We start from the raw sequence: 18,007 nt of genomic DNA on the forward strand, positions 1-18,007 counted from the left end.
CAGTCGTTCAAATTTCTCCCTCATAAGGGTGGTACTTCTCTTGCTTATGGCAATGGAATTGTGTGAATGCACTACACGGTCAGAAAATCCGAAAAGGAAATGCGTCACAAAGCACTAGGTTATCGCTTGAACCGTAACCACACACAATTCTAGATTGTTTATTGGTCAAACCCGACGTTATGTTTGGAACTGTTACGTACTTATATAATTTCATATTTCCGAAAATACGGAGTAAAAATATGTCGAGATTTATAAAATATTATATGTATACTAGCTGGCATGGTGTATCTGTGATACGACAATGATGAGTTCAAAATATCGAGGTACATAGACATTTATTTACTTTGATTTGAAATTTTTTTTTAGAGAACGAACTAGCTCTTATCGTAGAAAATGGGTAGTTTTAGTAGGACACTGAAGTAAATTTCTCAATTTCTACTATCCAGAGTTGGCAAGTCATACAGACATTGTACGACAATTTGTCATTCAAAGGGATATATCGCAGGGCGATATCAAGATACATAGATAAATATTTACTCTGATATTATATTTTTGTGACAGAGAGAGAGAGAGAGAGTTTTAGAGAGAGAGAGAGAGAGAGAGAGAGAGAGAGAGAGAGAGAGGAAGAAAAGAGAGCCAGTTTTATTTTTCATTTCCAGGAAAAAAAATATTTTTCATACAGAAATTTTACAGAAATTTTGCGACAAATCGCTAAGTGCCGCTCAAATCCCGATAAATGAGGCGAACAAAAATTTAAAAAAACCCACTTAGAAATTTTTTTTAGCAATAATATTTCAGGGCATGTTTATTTAAGCATGTACCAATCCAAAACTGAAAAAAACTAAAAATCGATAATTCTTCGAAATTCGGCTATCAGCGCACCCCTTAAAATCTTGTGCTAGTTTCCAGTTTCTTGGGAAAAGAAAATAATGACATTCCCGCCACTCTGCAAAGTATGATAGTCCCCAAATAGCAGGTGGCATGGTGTTTGAAGCCCTGTACCCGGTAGTAATGTATGTTAATATGTGTAATATATTTCAGTGTATTAATACATCTGAATCTACGCATATTTGTACTTAAAACTTTTATATCACACACACAGAAAATTATATATATATATATATATATATATATATATATATATATATATATATATATATATATATATATATATATAATATATATATATATATATATATATATATATATATATATATATATATATATATATATATATATATATATAATATATATATATATATATATATATATATATATATATATATATATATATATATATATATATATATATATATATATGAGTTTCTGCGCGTGATAGGAGAATTTATGTATAAATTTTTAAGCACACACATATGGGTACATTCATATACATTGACACAACCGTAAAACATATATAGTCATTAGCATATGTGTCTACCATTTGTGTGAGTAAAAAGGTCTTACAGATTTATTGTGGATACTACTTCATTATCCCTAGGTTCATGACATGTATGTATGTTATTAAGAATCCCTTTCTTTTCATATCCAAACAAACAATACTAATGAATAAATATGTGGTTGAACAAAACAATATCTATACATAAGAACACAGTAAAATAACCCAAGCCATTTTTTGCAGCATAAGAACTAGGCTACTTTTCCCGATCACAATTCAAATCGCGTATCTATAGGGCAAAAACCCCTTCCCTGGTTTGTATTTATGCTATTGATGCTATGTGGCGAAATCTCCTATATTTATGGCACCTTTGCGCGACGCTGTTGCGTGATGAATAGAGCGGGTTTATTTATGGAGCTCTGTGGCTTCCTTGTATTCAGAAAAGAAGTGACCAGTGAAGCTTCGCCATCCATAAGTAATCGCAATCATCTATGCAGCTGTTTTCATTTGGGTTTGGATAAGATGCTCTTAAGAAAGTCTCCTTTCATTAATTAAGTTTGGATATTTGTAAATATTGATAGATATACACACGCGCACACACACAAACACACTAAAAAAAGAAGATGAATTATTCACATGATACAGGCAGGAAAGACCATTAATCTACAAACCAATCAACATGCACAGTACATACTTAAAAACCCACCCGTATATGTTCTTAAAACTAAGGTAAGGATATTCACAGCTCTCTTGAAGCATTGGTGTCAATGACATTACCTGGGAGACCGTTCCCCAGTTTTACATATAAGGTAACGTAAGGACGACCGATACACCCTGACTGGACATTACCTCAATGGAGTTAGGCTGCTGATAGTTTACAAAGTGAGGAGCACGTGCTACAGTGAGATTGTGAAACCAGGGATTTCACGAAATCCCTGAAATTTTCAGGGAATTCATGAAATCACTAATTCGCTTAGTAACATTTGATCCCCGAGGGGCTAGTACTAAACGCGGAGAAACAGTGATTCAGTGTTTAGTACTAGCCCCTCGGGGATCAAATGTTCCAAAGAGGCGCATGGCACTGACCTGGAACAGGTAAAGGAAAGACACATGCCTCTCAGGAACTTACACTATTCCTGGTACTGAAGAACAGAACTGTTTCCCACAGAGAGAGGACAAATGATAAAAGTGATCTACAAATTTGCCACAACACAGTGTTCTCATAACTGCCATAATCCATTATCATTTCTGCCACTACAATGTAAATTAGGAGTCCTCCTCCAGAATTCCATTGACGTAATCATTAGGATGATCTGCCTAGACTGAAATTATAAGACCATGATATTTAGCTATTGAATTTTTTTTCCAGAAACCTTCATCATGATACAAACTTTTCTTGGCTATAATGCCTTTATTGTACTGACATTGATAGTCTAATGCCAACACTAAAACATATAACAAGTACCAACGCTCAGAATATCTAGCAATTATAAGAGACTGCAAAACTTGAGCTAGAATGCAAAATAATCTTTCCAACCACTCTTAAGCGAGAAAATGAACGACCAAATGCAAAGATTTAGTTTTTACATGACTTCCCAAATAAATAAGAGGCAAGAGCCTAATCCAATAACAACTACTTATGTTTACTACTGTACACGAGTAGCTCTCAAAAGTAAAACCTGTAACGTCACTAAGATAGCTTGAACTATCAGCGGATGTTTAAAAAGATTCACATAATTTGCGTGATTGAACTACATTCCTAACATTATTAACCATAGGACAAAAAAACTCGCTTCACAAGGCTAGAAAACACTAACCACAGCCTAGGTGTATCCGAGTAGTAAAAATGTAGTGGCTTGAATGAAACTAAGCATCTGAACAGAAACAGCAAAAATGGCAGTACCTGGATTAACAGCAGTATCGTCTGAATTTTGTGGAGGTATGAACACAAAACTCAGACATGAGATCACTTCTCCCTAGCCTACGACTCATGAACTTCTGAAATGTTCACCTGGTTTCGGTGTTCACTGGGGCTTGATCCCCTTTCATATGACAAATAATAGGCAGATTAGTAAGCATATCATTTAAATTGATATATGTTTATTAATCTGATTTAAGTGTTCCCCTCAGTTGAAACAAAGATTCAAAAACTTAGTAACAATCCAAAAGCAAAGGATCAAGAAAACACGAGGAAATTTCCAATAGATCTTTCTGTAATAATTTCCAACATTTGTGCTCATAAAAAACAGACAAACAATTAGTATTTATAATATAAATTCCTCCACGCAGGGGAGAAATAGAACATCTCTGCTAAATATTACATGCTTTACAAAATATGACAGTAGGAATCACTATATTTATTGTCCTCTACATTAATTGTGAACAACAGATCTGACCATAAACCTACTCTCAATAAAGCCATTCCATTTTTGTCTAAGAGAAAATAGAAAATGTCTAAGGATATAATATATAAAAAGGAAACAATAAATGTTAGAAAACAAGTCTTACTGTTTAAACTGCTGAAGATGAGTCTTAATTTTGTTATTGCTAATCGAGCTTTAAAAATTTAATATGCTTAACAAGTTACATTATCATGATTACTTGCACATCTTTCTTAATGATATGTCCTTAATAATAGCAACAATGGTGAGCTACACGATATGCTTAAATTAAGGCGTTAGCAAAAGACTTAAATTTATTTGCAGTAACAACGAGGATATAAAAGTAATTGAGCTTTTGGCAAAAGAGAAAAAAATAATAAATATTCTTAAGCCAATTCTAATATCCTTATGCCTAAGCTTAGCTGGTAAAATTCTAACAGTCTCATTGGCCGGTTTGCGTGACGTGAAAATTATTTGCAATCGGAGGACAAATGGGGGATCGGACGTGTTAAAAATGAATTTGGCGCGGAGCTGAAATAGTGTTTATTATTATTTTAAATTAGTGACTAGAGTACTTAGTGCTTACATCAGGTTTAAGATGATTAATTAGAGTAACAAATTTAAACAGGAACAATTCCTACACAGTGTTATATTAATACTATTACTTTCTTTGTAATGCATTGAAATTTATCTTTGTAATCCGTAACTTGAAACTTGTTAGGAATATTTGGAATATCAGAGTAAAATTGAAAGATCGATGGATAATTATATGGATGAGACGGTAATTCGGGATGGCAATTGATTATATTGGAATTTTTTCAAAATTCTCAAAAGTGCTAAGGGTATCAATCTTTTAATTCGGCACATCTCGTCACAAAGACTGAAGCCAATATTTCCGTCAGCTGATGAAACAAATGATGAACTATGTTCGTTTCCCTGCTTGTCATAGCAGTTGGTGACCAACAGTTACCCACACTGACAAAGCACAATATGTCGAATTAACATTTTTGCTGTCGTGACTAGGTAAGTCTTCAACCAATTTTCCTTCATTTGATCAAACTAAAAAGGAATTAATGAGTTATCTCATCTGCCGAGGAAAACGTTGAATAACTGTTTTCATATATATGTCAAAGCATTCTTTTAATTGAAAATTCTCCTCATCTAACAAAGTAAACGATTAATCACTTTCTTTTCTCAGCTGACAAGGAAAAGATGTTTTATAAATCTGACAGAGTAAATGTTCAAATGTTTTTCCAGCTGACTAAGAGATATTGCATAATTTTTTCAACTGACAAAGCAGTGGTAGAATTTTTCTCCAGCAGATTGGAAAATGATATAATAGACTAAATAGCTTTCCAAGACAGATAAGAATGTAGTGGTTCAATACCTTTGCCAGCTTACAAAGAAAGGACTGAACAGTTAGTTATTTCACCGTTAACAAAGCGAAGAACGGACTATAGTGTTGTCCTTTTAAAAACAAAGTTAAATTGACATCCAACCTCTGCTTGTTCCAAACATTAAATTTCAGTTATCATTACGTGGTAATATTTATCATTTCGTGCAAGGGAATTAGCTTTTATAAATAATACTTGAAGGTAAATAGGATCAAAGACCCTTGAAGCAATCACAGTGTGTGAAATTACACTCATTATTTACGGACTCATTGATGGCTTGCTTGAAGTAAACAGGTTCCAACAACTGTACAATATATACAACGAGTTAATCACAAGTACAATGTTCCTCTGCATTCCTTCAGTGAATATTTGGTATGACCTTACCGGATCAAACAGCTTCTTAACCTTCAGAAAATTATTCAGAGGTAAATCTGGATCACAGTCAACGCGACAACAAACAGCAGTTCTCTGAAGACGAAGAATGAGGATGATAGCACAACCAAGAATGACCTTTTGTCACCTTCACATTCCACCTGACTGAAGCTCTTGTAACTGACAATGGAAAAATGATTACGAGGTAGGAATCTTGTGTATTGTTAACTCTACGGTAATTCGGTTTGATCTCTCTCTCTCGTTCTTTTTAGCTGCTTCTTAAAACATTCCAGTTCCTTTAGATTTCTCCTCTCAAATATTACCCACGAAAAACTAAGATCTTATTTTCATTTTTAACATTTTGTGCTTCAGTGTAGAACACAGCCCCGGGGGATTCAATGGCGTTACATAATGTTATCACCTGTACAATGTCTAACTTACTTCTAGCATATATAAGTATTATATAGCAAGAGAGAGAGAGGGAATAGTTTCATTTTTGTCCTAAATATCCTTTACGAGCTGCGATTCCAATTTTATTTAGAAAAAGTTTCGATCTCCAATCTCACATTTTTCAACAGAATTCAATATACATAACAGTAATTTTTGTGCTTAACACATAACAAACAATATACTATATATATAATTATATATATATATATATATATATATATAATACATTATATTATATCTATATATATGTATATACTATATATATATATATATATATATATATATATATATATATATATATATATATATATTATATATATATATATATATATATATATATATATATATATATATATATATATATATTTGGTTATAATCACACTAACACGTGATTTATACATCCATCAAAACCATGGGTGAAAAAATAACATATTTGGTGTAGGTCACGGCCGGGTCTATACCCAGTATATTATTCTTCATCTGTGGCTTTGAGTGATATATACAGTATATATATATATATATATATATATATATATATATATATATATATATATATATATATATATATATTATATTTATTCATATATATATATATATATATATATATATATATATATATATATATGCTACAGCTACGGAACAAAATGATTCCTGCAAATACAGTTTATCCTAAGACTACGGTTGTGCATGTTATAAACAGTTGTGCTCTGTCAAAGGCAAAATGCATGAAGTATATCCACATCACCAAATGTTATAGCTATCAAATGGCTATTGTTGATAGATGTGTGACCACAGGACGATCGTCCCTTCCAGGTTTATTGTACGCTAATTATCTTATTTATTTCACCAGTAACTCCATTTATGATTTTCAGAGGTGTTTATATGATTTTCAGAGGACATTTTAGGTTTATATATGCATATATATATATATATATATATATATAAATATATATATATATATATATATATATATATATATATATATATATATAAATAAATATAAATATATATGTATATGTTCAAACTTCTGTATATCTAAGTAGTCTATTGCTATAAGTATCACATTCGAAGATACAATGTAATTTCTATCACTAAACATGACGGATTATATCACTTTCAATCTAAACAAATGAAATTTATTGTTTGTTCATTAAAACGGCCACAATTACACTCCTTTCTACTGAAGGAGGGCAAATATCTTTTGCATCGAGACGTATCCGATTAATAAATTCCAACAGTTAAGCAAATAGTTTAACCTGATATCATATCTTATAAATTGTAGACAGTATTAATACATTCAACTCCTTATCTAATGTTTTTTTAAGATATCTGCTGTGCATTCCTAGACAACTGCTTATCTGATATCTAAAGAAACCGCTGACAGGTCAGTATAACTAACATTTTGACGGAAGATACTCTTGCCTGCTCGGTACACAAACAATGATTTAAAAAGTAACATTTTAATATTGAGAATTTCAATACTTTCCTTGCGTTATTCACAGCATTTTTGTTTGTTTTATGTTTTCATGTTTAATCATATATAGAATTTCCATGGTCTTAAATTCTGGGCATGCTAACATTAAAAGTATCACAATCGTCTTTTTCCAAGATTATTGTTATAGACAATCTGTCACTGATTTATTGCCATGTTTTATTCTGTCTCCCTAAGAAATTCCAGTTCGGGTCCAAGCAGGAATTTTTGGGCTTTATTTGAAAAACTTCCAACCTTTTTTTTTTTTTGATCCGGTTTGCGGAGTGTAAGCAATGAAGCCTTTATGCACCTTTTTCGTAGTGCTCCTTGAAAGCTTCTCAATAGAATTCTTCCACACTGTAGTAGCAGCTTTCACTAAGGCACTACTCTTCTCCAAATACTAATTTCTCTCTTATAATTCTACTTCTTACATTAATTCGTTTTTGGATCACTAACCACCGAGAATGATTTTCCACCTTAAATCTGATAGTACTATTTCGTTCTATAATAATGTAATCAAGTTCCCTGAAGCACCTTTCGTTTAACTAGCTCCTTTTGTAATTAGTTCCTAAGGTATAGGAACAAATAAAAAGCATCATCTATATATGAATAGAAGCGACTACCTTATCTTAATTTGAAAAGTGTCAATGACTCAGTTTTAAGTTCCCGTGGATGAATACATAACACGTCATTCTAGGTCCTAGTTCATTATATTAACCTTATCTAATTCATTAATCACTTTCACCTTTTATTTAGGGCAAATATGCCTGTCTAGGTAACCGGAAAAAAAACAAACATGACCGGAGAAGCCTTTGATGAAGTCCTCAGCATAATTTTCGAGATCAAAGTCATAATAAAATTTTGGTCTCCCATGGTGATAAGTGACAACCATTTCGTTATTAGTCTCGACAGCCAATAAAAAATCACTGGGAGAAAACTTTGATATTGTCCTCGGTATAATTTTCGAGGTCTACGTCATAATAAAATCTGTATCTCTCATAGTTATAAAACGACAACCATTTCGTCATTAACGATGCCATAGGGCACCGAATGATCTCTTTCTAACACTGGTCTGCAGACTGGGATATGTGTCCTGTCGAATCTTCATTAAAAGGTATGGAATTTTTTTTTCAAAATGCTTAACTCCCTGGTTTTAAGATGTTTTTTCAAAGAAAAAACTCAATCCTATTTGGAAGAAAGAATTATAGAAATTATAAAGAGAGTGCCAAAAGAATGATGTGGCATCAATGGACACAGGTAATGACTTTTTTATGCGAACGTGAGGACGAGCCAGAATGATCCAAAAGCACTCTGCTTATCAGATCATTTTGTCACGTACTTAGAACACATCAGAGAAAACATGTCTTCAAAAAACACTGCAGATCATTACCTATGAGTTTACTTCACGAAGAGAATGGTTTTTGAGCCTTTCTAGGGTTCAAAAAGCTTGTCAGTGGTGATCAGTCTGTCTATCTGCCTGTTTACCGTCCTCTATATATGTCCACAACGTTTCCTGAGTTCCAAGATCTCTGTCAATTTAAAATGTGGATTACAACAATATCTGGTAAGACCTCAATTGCCGGAATTATCAAGGTGATCTTTTATCCTCCATGTTGCTGGAAAAGACGTGTTTAATTCTCATCTTCTGAAAATATGAATTTCATTTAATGTGATATATTTCGTAGATATTATTTACATTCTTTGGATCAATACATATAAATACTATTCAGTAAAATACCACTATTTTCAGTAGGTAATTTCAACATTTGACGAGACAAAAAGATTACTTTTCGGCATTTCTGTGTCATTTTCCGTTGATATTTTCAGAGCATGATAATGATTCTAAATTCTTGATAGACTTAGAATACAAAATATTTTACAAAAAATTCCTCTATCTATTATGAGTAAGTGGGTAACTGAGTAGACTATTTGGTGATGCAATGACTTTTCATTGCGCCCTTGGTATGGAAATTCTGTCACCTTAATCACTCAGTTATCCTTATTTATGGTTTCAGTGAATTTTCAGATTTCGTTACTTGGACGATCGACCTGTTTCCTAAAAGCAGCAAATTTCTTTAAAAAGGCAAATTCACTAACTATGTGAATATGTTTACATGTGTTTATGAGAACATTTCTATTTTACAAACAGATACTAGAGTAAAAATTACCGGTAGCAGCGTATTCTGTAGCTATTATGCATCTAATAATAGTTCTATCTGAATAACTTGGTGATTCTGAGTATGAGTATTTGAGCGCTCAATAATCTTTATAGCTTAAGAATTTATCTATCAAAAATTATACAAAAGCTAAAGTCTTTTCTTACCATACGGATGAGATTTAATATCAAATCTAATAATATAAACACAATGTAGCATAACAATGACTTTCCACTCTGTAACAATCAGTTCTGATTGAAGTCATTTCTTCTAAACCTATTTCCCTCTTAAATAATTTACTGACACTGTATCTCAGACGTTCGTAACATTTTTACCTACGACCTATTTCTACAGATGGTAAAACCGCTTGAGTACAATAAATAAAAACAAGTAAAAGTTAAAATATTCTCGAAATACTCCTCTAATGATCCACGGCAGCTTGCTAAGTCTCCTTCTTCATAGTGAGAGTCTCGGTGGATGCAGCATCCGCCGGTTTTTTGGTTCCATGGACCTCAGCAACTTCCACTTCTTTGCCTTCTTGTCCTTCCTCTCCTTGCATGGCTGCTGCCATGATGGATCCTAGTGATTCCTTCAGCTTCTCACTAGCTTTTCGGAAAGTATCCGTAAGTTTTTCCTGTGAAAAAAAAAAAAAATATGAGTACTGTTGCGCTAATGCAACCTCGTGTTAATTTCCAAGATTGCAGCTACTATCGCCGCTTCTGCTTTTCCTTTAGCTTCTAGTCCTTCTCAGTTTCTACTTGTAAAATATTGTTACTGTTATAAACAGAAATACCCTGTATATGAAAAATACATGTACTTGTAAACACACTTATACGTACAGCCAAGCATGTCTATTTATCTGACTAACAATCAACATTGTCGAATTTTAATATTGCCCATTCTTAAATAGATGTTTAAAACGTTTGTTGTACATAAAACATTTGTTGCACATAGTACAGTCAGTCAACGGAAAGGGTCAACCCAAGGATAGCTACAGATTGTTACAACCTATCTGAGTCAGGACGCACTTCGAATAGAGTTTTAGAGCCTTCAAATTTGAGTACCAAGATTGTAGAGTCAGTTCCCGCATGATATTAGGAGGACTGAAAATATCAAATCTTTCATGACAATGAAAAGGCTCTTATTTTCTGAGTGTAAAGGTGCTGTGGATTTGGTTAATAAAATGGAGTATGCCGCATGTCATGAGGCAATGCATCCTATGGACATCAAAGCTGCTATACTTTCTAGGGCTTGAAGCTTTTCACCTTGCGTCGTCCTTCTTGGGAGAGTCAAGGTGCCTTTGGACTGGTTTCGTGACCATGATTATGGACACTCCTACAAGGGTTTTCATTTGGTTTTTGGTAAGAGTATGAGTTCAAGAAATCAATTGCTTTTAAGTCTCTTGGAATTAATTTTGGACAATAGATGAGACGTTTTTGCCTATTTTGAGTGAACTTGTTGGGCTTAATAGGCCTTATACTTTGGTTAAATAAAAACTTAAATCCATTAGAAAGAAAATTAAAACTTTATATGGCCAGAAAGGTAGTCCAGAACTTTTAGGAAAGAACAAGCATTCGTGCTGTTTCCACCGGAGGCTATTTTCATGTTCTATAAAATAGTTATTCATAGGTCAATGGTCTAAATCATCTTGTGAAAACTCCAGATATAAGACACAGTCCAGACAGTTATACCACAATAAGATGCTGAAACATTATGATAACAGCTCAGTGATATTGCAGTAGTAATTGATGGTCGATCTGTTGACTAGGGTTTTGAGGGTAAAGATTAGTTGCAGGATGGTGATGCCACCATTAAATTGGGAATAAATCCTTACAAGTTATCAAACTCTATGATTTCTGCAGAATTTTGGTTTAATAGTGTCTCATTAAGAAAATGGCTGTAATTGCATCACAAATATTGCAGTGAACATCATTTACCCACCCTGTAAATGCTTTTGCGTTTATGTAAAAAATTTTATTTAGAAAATATATGTTACGCAAGGCTACGTTGGGTGCACATCAGTTACTTTGTAAACTGATGTCGTGCTTCTGTTGAAAATTGATCTAGAAAATACACGTAAGGTGTGTTATGCAACACTAACATCATGGCACATCTATTTACTTTGCAAATTGCTGTCGTGCTTCTGATGAAGATTTACTTTAAAAATACACGTTGGGTAGGTTAAGCAAGTTTAACATTGCTGTGCTCTTTGTTTATTTGCTTCATAATTTGCCATCATGATTCTGTTGAATATGACATTTATATAAAATACACGTAAGGCTTGTTATGCAACGTGCGTTGTGGTGTACGTCGTTTACTTACTTTGAAAATTCCTGCCAACAGAAATGGAAATGATACTTATTAGCAATTCGAGATATGTACCAACAACTGTAAAGTTTTTTTTTCAGATATCTGAAGTTTGTATTGAATTAAAAATGAGTATAATATATTCAGAATGGAAAACGTTTAGCAATACATTAAGGATATATTTATTTCAATACAGGATCAGTTTAAAATGACTGCTTCTTGTTAGGCCAGGCAGCATATTTATTCATACTTAAATGGGTTTTAAGATTCTGACTCCAATGGTCGAGAGGATGTGGCAATTATGCTCTAACTTGTAATTCAAGTCTGAAGTGCAGAAAATTGCAAATGTTTTGTTCCCGTGATATGACTTCTTATTATGTGGGCTTTCGTTTTTGCAGAAGGTTTTTGCTCTGTTATACAGAATTTTTGGGCAGAATTTGGAGGGTCGACTGACAGGTGCTAGTTGCTGCATAGCTATTTAGGCGCTAAAGAAACACTAATATATAACCCTTACAATATCTGATGTGCAATTGACGGTCAAGATTACTGTTGCTATTCTAGAGACCCCAGGACTGGCTGTGAACCAACAGTAGAAATCTAAATGCTTTAGTAAATGGCTGTTTCCAGCGCGAGATCATGTTGTCCCTTTTTAGTGTGTCTCAGTTCCCATATAAAATAAACATGGAATATTCTCGAGACAGTCAGGAAAGGAATACAATAAGGAATTGGGTCAGCAATAAGACTAAGTCCATTTAAGTGTGGATTTTGGAGAAAAGTGACGACACCTTAAAACTTTCATTACTCACGCGCAGCAAGAGTAAACACGAGATCTGTTAAGCTATAAGGAACATTTATTTGCAGAATGTGTTTTTTGTGCCAAATGCAGTGGCTGACAATTTTACTGTTTTCTGACAGAAACAAAGACCGGAAAGAAAATAATAAACTCTCTCAGAATGATCAGCTTTCAAGATCTACTTCTAATGTAGACCAAAATGTTTGTGTGGTGTTAGTCCTAGGTGGTGTTTCTGACAATTCAATTTGAATTATTAGTAGCATATCTAGTAATAATTTGACGTACGTTCCAAGCTTGTAGCATTTTACAGACTGCTAAGGTTAATCTGTATAGAGCTTTACGCACTTTTAATGAAGCTACCATACCTTTTAATACTTGCCCAGTAGGTTGTACATAGGATGTGGGTAATTAAACATGAATGTGTATGATAAAACCTTTTCATATTTAGATTTGGGAGAAGTTATCACCCAATGAAAATTCCCTCAACTTTAATATTACTGTTCTATCCTTAAGATTCTTGTTATATTCAACATTCCTTTTTATCCTTACAGGTAGCTGTAACTTATTTCAGTGGATGATGGTTGTCGTTAGAAAATTATGGCGTTAAATAAATTTATTCAAATCAACAATTTAGTTATTCAAGAGTGTCTATTTCGTCGTGCGTTTTTGGGTTTATGGGCAGCTCCCTACAATAAAGAAAATAAAACACTCATGAACTGCTGCATATTATGTATATGGTAGGTTTAAATTTGCATAAATTTTGAAAATCAGAAATTGTAAGTTTTTGTGCAAATGAATCTGCTACAAATGCTCTTTTTTTCAGATTTAGTTTTGTTCAAGCCTAACGAAACTAAAGTTCTTTAATGATTGATAATAAATAGCTTTGCCACTGGAATCCGAGGGTACTAGAAATAAAATAAAATAGAAAAAAACGTTCCAGAAAATAGTTGGGATATCTAGAAGCTAACATGGATCTCAGTCTGAATGGACGATAAAGTGCTATTTGTAAGAGTTCAAAGCATTAGAGTATTAATAAGACTGTCTTAAAGGTTGGTCAGCCCTTCCCCTATCTTCTACATATTTCATTGTCCTGTTGTTGTTAATGTAGGGCTTTCACTAAGAAAAGGACTATTTTTTATTATTTGGCTGTAGAGAAGAGTGCACTGACAATTGGATGTTCTTAAGCCACCCTGAACTCTTTGTGTTGCAATTGATGTTTTCCTAGCAAATAATGGGATCATACAAGGTGGTGAAATTTGTCAAACTGATGTAAATGTATTAGTCTGGGTTAATGGCGATGATGAAAACTCAAATTTTGTTCTAATGTCTCTGACTTGTCCAATGGTTTTAATGCTACTGATGAAAATAGAATGTCATAGGGGGTGCATCTGAAGCCCCTGTCAAGCTTGGTAGTGAACTCTTCATTATTTTCTAAAAAATGTCCTAGTGTTTTTAGATATGGTTTCTATAATACACAGAAGCTGGATACTCCTAGGAGAGGGCTTGTATTTGAAATGAGCCCTCAAGGAAATAGAGGATGTGTGTATTTTTACTTTTTATCATTATATTTTTTCTATGTTGACTCATTCATTTCCGGTGTTTTTTAATTGCTTGTTTATCTTAACATTGTGTGCGATTATATTAATTTGAATTACTCTTTACTATTTTAATATAATATATGTAAACTTTATTTTAACCAGTATTTCACCATCAATTATGCTTGGTGACTTACTTTTCAAAATCTGTTGTAGCATAAGATTTTTCATATGAACATTTTCTCAACAACTTGTGACTCACTTAATCAAATCCTCTCAGTTTTCTATATTCGAATCAGTTTTATCGTTGTTGCAGGCCTACTTTGCGCTACATTTTTCGTGGGTCTGTAGCTAAAACCTTACCCATCTTCTTCATAATGATTGTAAATCATACTTTCTGCTAATCATTTTCGTAATAAATATATCCTACAAGACACCTTACTGTTTCCATACTAACCTGAATGATATTGATGCACATAGCAGTCAAAGCCAAACCAAAGACGAGGTAGAGGGTTGTTATCATCATGTAGGCCGGATGCTGAAAACAGGAATGCATTCACTTAATATTTTTCAAAACTTACCTCACATGGAAATATTTGTATTGGTTTCAAACCAGATGTGCATTACTAAAGCTAAAGTTTTCTCTCTAAGAAAGCTGTGATAGGAATGTCATTAATACTTCGCACGTGCTAACGAACAAACTCTCTTACCACTTCGACCATCTATTCGGTGTTTAACTGGATTATTTCATATTTTTATCAAAATTACAGCGAATAGATTTATAAGAATCAGAATACCATACAGAAGAAACGGATAGGAGCACGGTAATATAATATAGTTTACCATAAAAAATAATTTTCTTTTAAATTTTGATAACCATTTTCTATGAAGTCATAATGTCGATGGAGGACTAAAGCTTATACACCAGGTTCCCATTAGCGTTAAGATACAAAAGGAAATTGTGAATGAATTGAATAAAAACTTTTACAGGGCTTTCGGAAATTGAGGATACAAATTGAAATAGCTATAAATATATTTAGTTATTATTTAAATAACATGCATTTACAATAAGTTCTTAAAATTTTAAGTAGAAGAATTCCCAAATCGCAAATATCGGTATACCTATCAATGAATTTTCTGGTATATATGCTGGAATAATATGATTAGGAGCACTGAATTTATGGTAACTATTTTACGAAATACCAACAATATGATTATACTTTCCATAAAACAACGGAGCAGCAGTGGCGTAGCTGGCATTCCATCAGTGGGGGTCCCAATTGGGGCCAAGATATTTTTTGGGGGGACCAAAGAAAATTACACAAAACTAATGTGCCAGTTCTGTAATTAGCAAAGTATACTATTCTCGAATGTATATATCCACGTGAATGAAAGAAAATAATAGTATTAGTAATTAGTAAGCCTGTGTTTGAAATTATACAGCTCAATTTTCAATTATTTGCAACTCTTACTGTATGCAAATGTATCAAATACTGAAATGTAAATTTCCTCACAGCCTTATATTAAACACTAGCCTAATTTGTATTATCAAGTTTTAATTTTCAACTGTACTGTCATGTAAATACATCAAAATAGTGCATATCATCAGTAACACAAATGACTTATGACCCTTCAAAATCTCTTCAAAATTTCAACCTATCCCATTTCCTCTTCTTCATCTCCTCCCCCTGGAAATTAACTCTAAGCAGCAGTACCAAATTGCATCGCACTTATTCATTAGACATATAGCACAACTGTAAATAAACTAAAAATATTTTTGTATTAAGATGACAGTAGACATCGTCGTGATCAGCGTCTGGTAATGACTGTAAATATTCCACAGCACCTGTGTAGTACTGCGGCGTTTTTTAAACGTTGTGGTTAATTAAAAGTCGCTTTCGACCGTCGTAGGACATGATCGCGGGGCGAGAATATCTGCTTTTGACCACCAAAGGGTTAAAGTTTAATGACAAAGGGAATTTCAACCGGGGGGAGGGCAGTGGGGGGGCCAAGCATCTGACTGGGGGGCCCGGCCCCCATAGTGGCGCCACTGCGGAACAGTTGACAACCCCTACATTTGGAACTGTAACTTTAATGACGTAGGAATGCAAAGAACTTTGCTTCATTTTTCTATAGGCCTAGATTATGTTTCCTTAAAGTTGGTTAGATCATCCAAAATAATCCCAACAAATTCGTAAGAAAGATTTGACCAAGTACGATCAGCAAAGTAATCATGGTCCACTCACATGCGGGGGTGGGGGGGACACTAACTTTACCAATCATAAAAACAATAGAGAAGAGCTATTTATCACCTACGGAAGTATTTTACATACAAATGGGGATAAATAATATGCAAAGGACCAAAAAACCTTAATTAAGTTGAATTCATAACGATATTAACAAAAATTATTACAGGTGTTTTGTTAAAAGTACAAATAAGAATTTATATACAGTACCAATATTACTGTTAAAAAGTTATCTAAAAAAGTCGAAAGTATTCTCATGAAAAATATGTTTTTGAATGTATAATAACAACGCGACGTGATCCCGCACCTAGAGAATAAAAGTCATTCCAAAAACAGATAACGCTGGTAAAAGTAACAAAACATCACTGCGTCTAACTGTAGACTATTTGCTTACAAATGATGACCCTTGATGGCAAATCTGTTCTCTCTCTCTCTCTCTCTCTCTCTCTCTCTCTCTCTCTCTCTCTCTCTCTCTCTCTCATTATCTATATTTTCCCGATGATGGCTATCTGTATCTGAAGTGACTACAATAACTGTAGCTACTAAACTTGAATTGCTAACGGTGGGATGAGCGAATTTTAAGTGCCCTTGCTTACTATAATAATCAAAGCTATAGCCTTAGCGGAAGTGCTTGAAACAGCTGAAGCTCTATTTGAGTATCTTTATGTGCTTAGTGGTGAAACCTCGGAGTGACGATAGCAAAGAAAATGTGCTGAAAGAGATGGAAACTCATCAGTTAAAACAAAATAAGTTCTAATTATATTAAGATGTAAGCCTATTAGTCATAACTCCGCTGCCTCGTTTATTATACCTCAAATTCGTTTATTTGGAAATTTCACGTTTCCCAACTCTTTGATTCTCTTCCTATTTTCCGAATCATTTAAGTGTTTCGTTTCTAGAGCAAAGGGAATTCCAATGACATGTATTTTTTTAGTGAAAGTGCTTGATCTGGGTAACTAAGTCGGATTGTTTCATCACCGCAAGAAAAAAAATCTTTCAATAGACTAATTTTGTTCCTTCCTCGAATTCCAACAGGTTTTATTCTAACTCAGACTTCAGTCTGGAGAGGGTATTATAGAGAACCTCCAGAAATGTGGGCATTATCTGTTTAATATTCAAACCACATTTATGTTGCTTTTAACCACATAATACAAATGGAAACTTAGGGGTCATCAGAAGTCAGTATCTGAGAGATGTCATAACTATGGGCTGACAGTATTTTTCAAGGGCATAGATAAATATTAAATAAACATAAAACATATAAGGATATTCAATAATAATCTAAACATTAAGTAAACAACTAGAGGGTATTAAAAAGAACTAATTTTCCAGAAGCTCTACAGTTGTAGAACTTCTTGAAAATTAAAAACATTTACACATCTAAAAACCAAAGCCATGAACAACGTTGAGAATAAAAAAGAACCAACATCATTCGAGTGAGCAAACCATAAATAGCATTTCTAATGACTTGGAATGTTCGGGGTTAGGGTGGGCCCGTGATTTCAA

At 33.4% G+C, this 18,007-nt stretch overlaps 1 protein-coding gene across 4 annotated transcripts in view; it reads right to left on the bottom strand.

Annotated features, from left to right (window-relative positions):
• Nucleotides 1-3,588: 3,588 nt before the first annotated feature.
• LOC136825786 (potassium channel subfamily K member 18-like) overlaps nucleotides 3,589-18,007 on the bottom strand; it is a 248,885-nt gene continuing 234,466 nt past the window's right edge. For 2 of the 4 annotated variants that reach the window (XR_010849458.1, XR_010849457.1), the window contains 3 exons: nucleotides 14,713-14,793; nucleotides 8,855-10,254; nucleotides 3,589-5,723 (listed from right to left, as the gene is read on the bottom strand). Coding sequence is in view for 2 of the 4 variants with exons in the window: in XM_067082676.1 (XP_066938777.1) it covers nucleotides 10,063-10,254; nucleotides 14,713-14,793 (273 nt within the window). In the remaining 2 variants the exon portion in view is untranslated. Of the gene's footprint in view, nucleotides 5,724-7,720; nucleotides 10,255-14,712; nucleotides 14,794-18,007 lie in introns of those variants that run through there. The other 2 variants (XM_067082686.1, XM_067082676.1) reach the window with 2 other exon arrangements.

The sequence above is a fragment of the Macrobrachium rosenbergii genome, chromosome 3, assembly GCF_040412425.1.
Source record: "Macrobrachium rosenbergii isolate ZJJX-2024 chromosome 3, ASM4041242v1, whole genome shotgun sequence".
Classification (NCBI taxonomy): domain Eukaryota; kingdom Metazoa; phylum Arthropoda; class Malacostraca; order Decapoda; family Palaemonidae; genus Macrobrachium; species Macrobrachium rosenbergii.